Source organism: Gracilinanus agilis, chromosome 3 (genome assembly GCF_016433145.1).
Source record: "Gracilinanus agilis isolate LMUSP501 chromosome 3, AgileGrace, whole genome shotgun sequence".
NCBI lineage: Eukaryota > Metazoa > Chordata > Mammalia > Didelphimorphia > Didelphidae > Gracilinanus > Gracilinanus agilis.
Window position 1 is genome coordinate 269,077,988 of NC_058132.1, and position 2,899 is coordinate 269,080,886.

The 2,899-nt window shown below is 40.5% G+C and overlaps 1 protein-coding gene across 1 annotated transcript in view; it reads left to right on the top strand.

The window, feature by feature from the left end:
* The first annotated feature begins 650 nt into the window (after positions 1-650).
* The window catches only part of LOC123239297 (cytohesin 1 interacting protein), a 51,292-nt gene continuing 49,043 nt past the window's right edge, over positions 651-2,899 (top strand). The window contains exon 1 of the mRNA XM_044666579.1: positions 651-2,111. Within this exon, the coding sequence (XP_044522514.1) occupies positions 1,947-2,111 (165 nt within the window). The 5' untranslated portion in view covers positions 651-1,946. The remainder of the gene's footprint in view (positions 2,112-2,899) is intronic.

The following is a 2,899-nucleotide window of genomic DNA, read 5'->3' on the forward strand; positions in this document are numbered from 1 at the left end:
ACTGAACTACTTGCCTTTGTGCAAGTCACTCAGTATCCCTAGGGCTCAGTTTCATCATCTGTAAAAGTGGAATTTGGACTAGCTGGCCCCGTGGTTCCCTTCCATTTTTAAAGCTATGAGGCATATTATCAACTGCAGTGGTATGTCAGGTCTTGAATTTAAGCATTTGTTATAGTTTGGGGACTCATAGTATAATCCATGTGATTCTTGGTGATGCTGCCACTCATGCTAACTATGGAAACAAGCAGGTTCCTAAAAGGTTGGGAAGGGGGCACCTGAAGGGCACCTCCTACACGTGGAATGAGGAGCTATATTGTAAAAAGGTTCTTTTGGAGCTGAGTTGGCACACTTGTTTTTTTTTTTTTTAAAGGCCAACTTAAGAAGATTTTACTACTTTTATTTGGCAAGCTCTGTTCAGACTGAATTGCATTTAGATTTAATGTCAGTCCAAGTAAATATTACGCCCTTTGTATTCTAAAAGTAGCCTTCATGGTGACCTTGAGACTCAGATTTGGTTTAACTTACCATTTTATATTTTCAAATATAATATGTGTGTATATATGTTTTTATACATACACACATGCTCATGGACTTGTTGAATTTTAGATCTAGAAGGAAATGCAGTTTTTTTTCCAGCTCAAACTTCCTCGTATTGCAGGTGAGAAAACTGAGATTCAGAGAATTTATATCATTTACTCAATGTCCTAGTTGGTGACAAATACTACGGACACAGTTCTCTCTTGACTCTCTTGACTGTTTTTTTCTACTATACTAGGACCCCCCCCCCCAATTTGGTTTTTGTGTCATAGAATCACAGAATTGAATTATGAAGGAAGTTTAGAGGTCACGTATCTTGACCCATACATGTTAGAGAGTCCCTGGGGTGGTAATAGCTCACATTTAAATCTCCTTTTAGATTGGCAAAGCACTTTACATACTTTATCTAATTTCATATTACATTCCCAATAAATGATCATTGGCCTATTACTTGAAGACCCTTTTATTCCCCTTTGCCACTAAGCCAAATTACCCCATTCTAAGAGTTGCAAAATCCATAAAGTCAAGCTCTATTTTCTGGATCTGTTCTTCTGTCACTCTGTCTATCCCTAGACCGATTGACCACACACTCCTGCCATCTTATTTGTGGGCTGCCAAGGAGAAAACTAGACTGATAGAGTTGACTCTGCTACTGAATTGGCCCTTTCTATTTCACTGTATTAAAATGAATATTTCTGGTCAGATCAAAAGAGAAGCATAACAAGAAGACTGATGAATGGTTACAGTCTAAATGGGAGGTATAATGCTTCTTTGATGAGCCTTGATAGACTGAAGTGTACTTTGAGGAGAGTACATTACAGGGAAGAGAGAGAGAACATCATGACCAGTACCTGCAATTCTCACTGACAAGACACAGGAACTTCATGACCGCACATTTTAACTTTTGCATGGCATTGCTAATACGAAACATGTGTAAATGTGTTTGTGCATTGGGTTGGGAGAGTATCGGGGGGATGGGATAAGAAAAAAAATGTGACAGCATTTAACAAATCAAACTTGGGAAAGGTTTCCCCCCCACTCCACCATCAAAAAAAAAAAAAAAAAGAAAGAAAAAAAGCAGATGGTGTTTTGAACACAAACTGTCATAGCACATGAAAGCATAAGAGTTCTGGCCGTTGCCAAGAGTGAAAAAAAAATGAGCTGATTTTCTTTAATTGCAAAAACTAACTCTCAGTTCTCCCATGGTCTTTAAAAAAAAAAAAAGGGCACTGAGAAATGTGAGTGCTCTGCGAGAAGGGATTTGTGTAACAAGCAACTCCAACCACAGAAGTCACATGGGACGCTTTCTGCTTTGCCACTTTTGATTGCTTGTCAAGAAGGTTATACTTTTAGTTCTCCCTGGCCAGCAAGGCTAAGCCATGTGCGAGCTGGCCTGACCTTTGTGCACAATGTCTTCCCAAAGGCTCATCCAGCAGAACAACAATTTGGTGGACTACTGCCCAGGCCCAGCTTATAGCTTGTACTCTGCACCCACAGGTAGCCCACAAGTGGATAATAAAAGGATCCAAATGCTGGCAGAAACAGTGGCCACTTTGCCCCGGGGACGAAAGCAGGTACGATGACCATTTTGTGCTTGGGGGAGCTTTCCCGGTCACCAGGCAGTGGGTTATCCCTTTAGCATCTGCTCTCCTGAAGGATGAGCATGGGTGCTCAGGTTGATCTCGGGAAGGAGTATGAGAGGGACAGGCAGGAGCATGGGGTGCTGGTGGAAAGCTGGGGACCCTGGGACTCTAGCAAAAAGTAAAGCCAAATGTGACAAGGTATTTTGGTCCATTCTTGGAGAAGTGCTCAGGGAGAACTGAGGTCCTTAAGCTCATCGGATCATGTAGCTCTTTTTCCCCAACCCCTCAACAGCCTGTGTGAGCTATTATTGGTTTATGTGTGTGTGTGTATTTATTTCTGTCCCCTTCTCCTTCCCCCTCCATCCCATCTGTAGCCATGCTAAGAAGCATCAAGTACTTTAAGATCTTAATCATATCAGGCTCTGGTTTCTGAAGAGTTCACTGAATTTTTGACAACTAATACAGTTCTCCAACTTTCATGCTGGATTCTAGGATAAAATATTAACTCAAGGGGGAGATGACACTTCTGAGAGTATTTGACCAAACTTCTTTGGTCTTCGTTGCTTTATTCTACATCTTTCACACTGCTAAAAAAGTTATTTAGGTGGATTATAAAACAAGCTAATCATAATACCTTTGCTGGTGTTATTATTACCAGTCATTAATGACAACCCTCTCCCTCATCCCTCCTCACCTCATACCCTAACCTCACATACGATTTGGTGTATAGCTCTTTTAGGCATATATATATATATATATATATATATATATATATATAT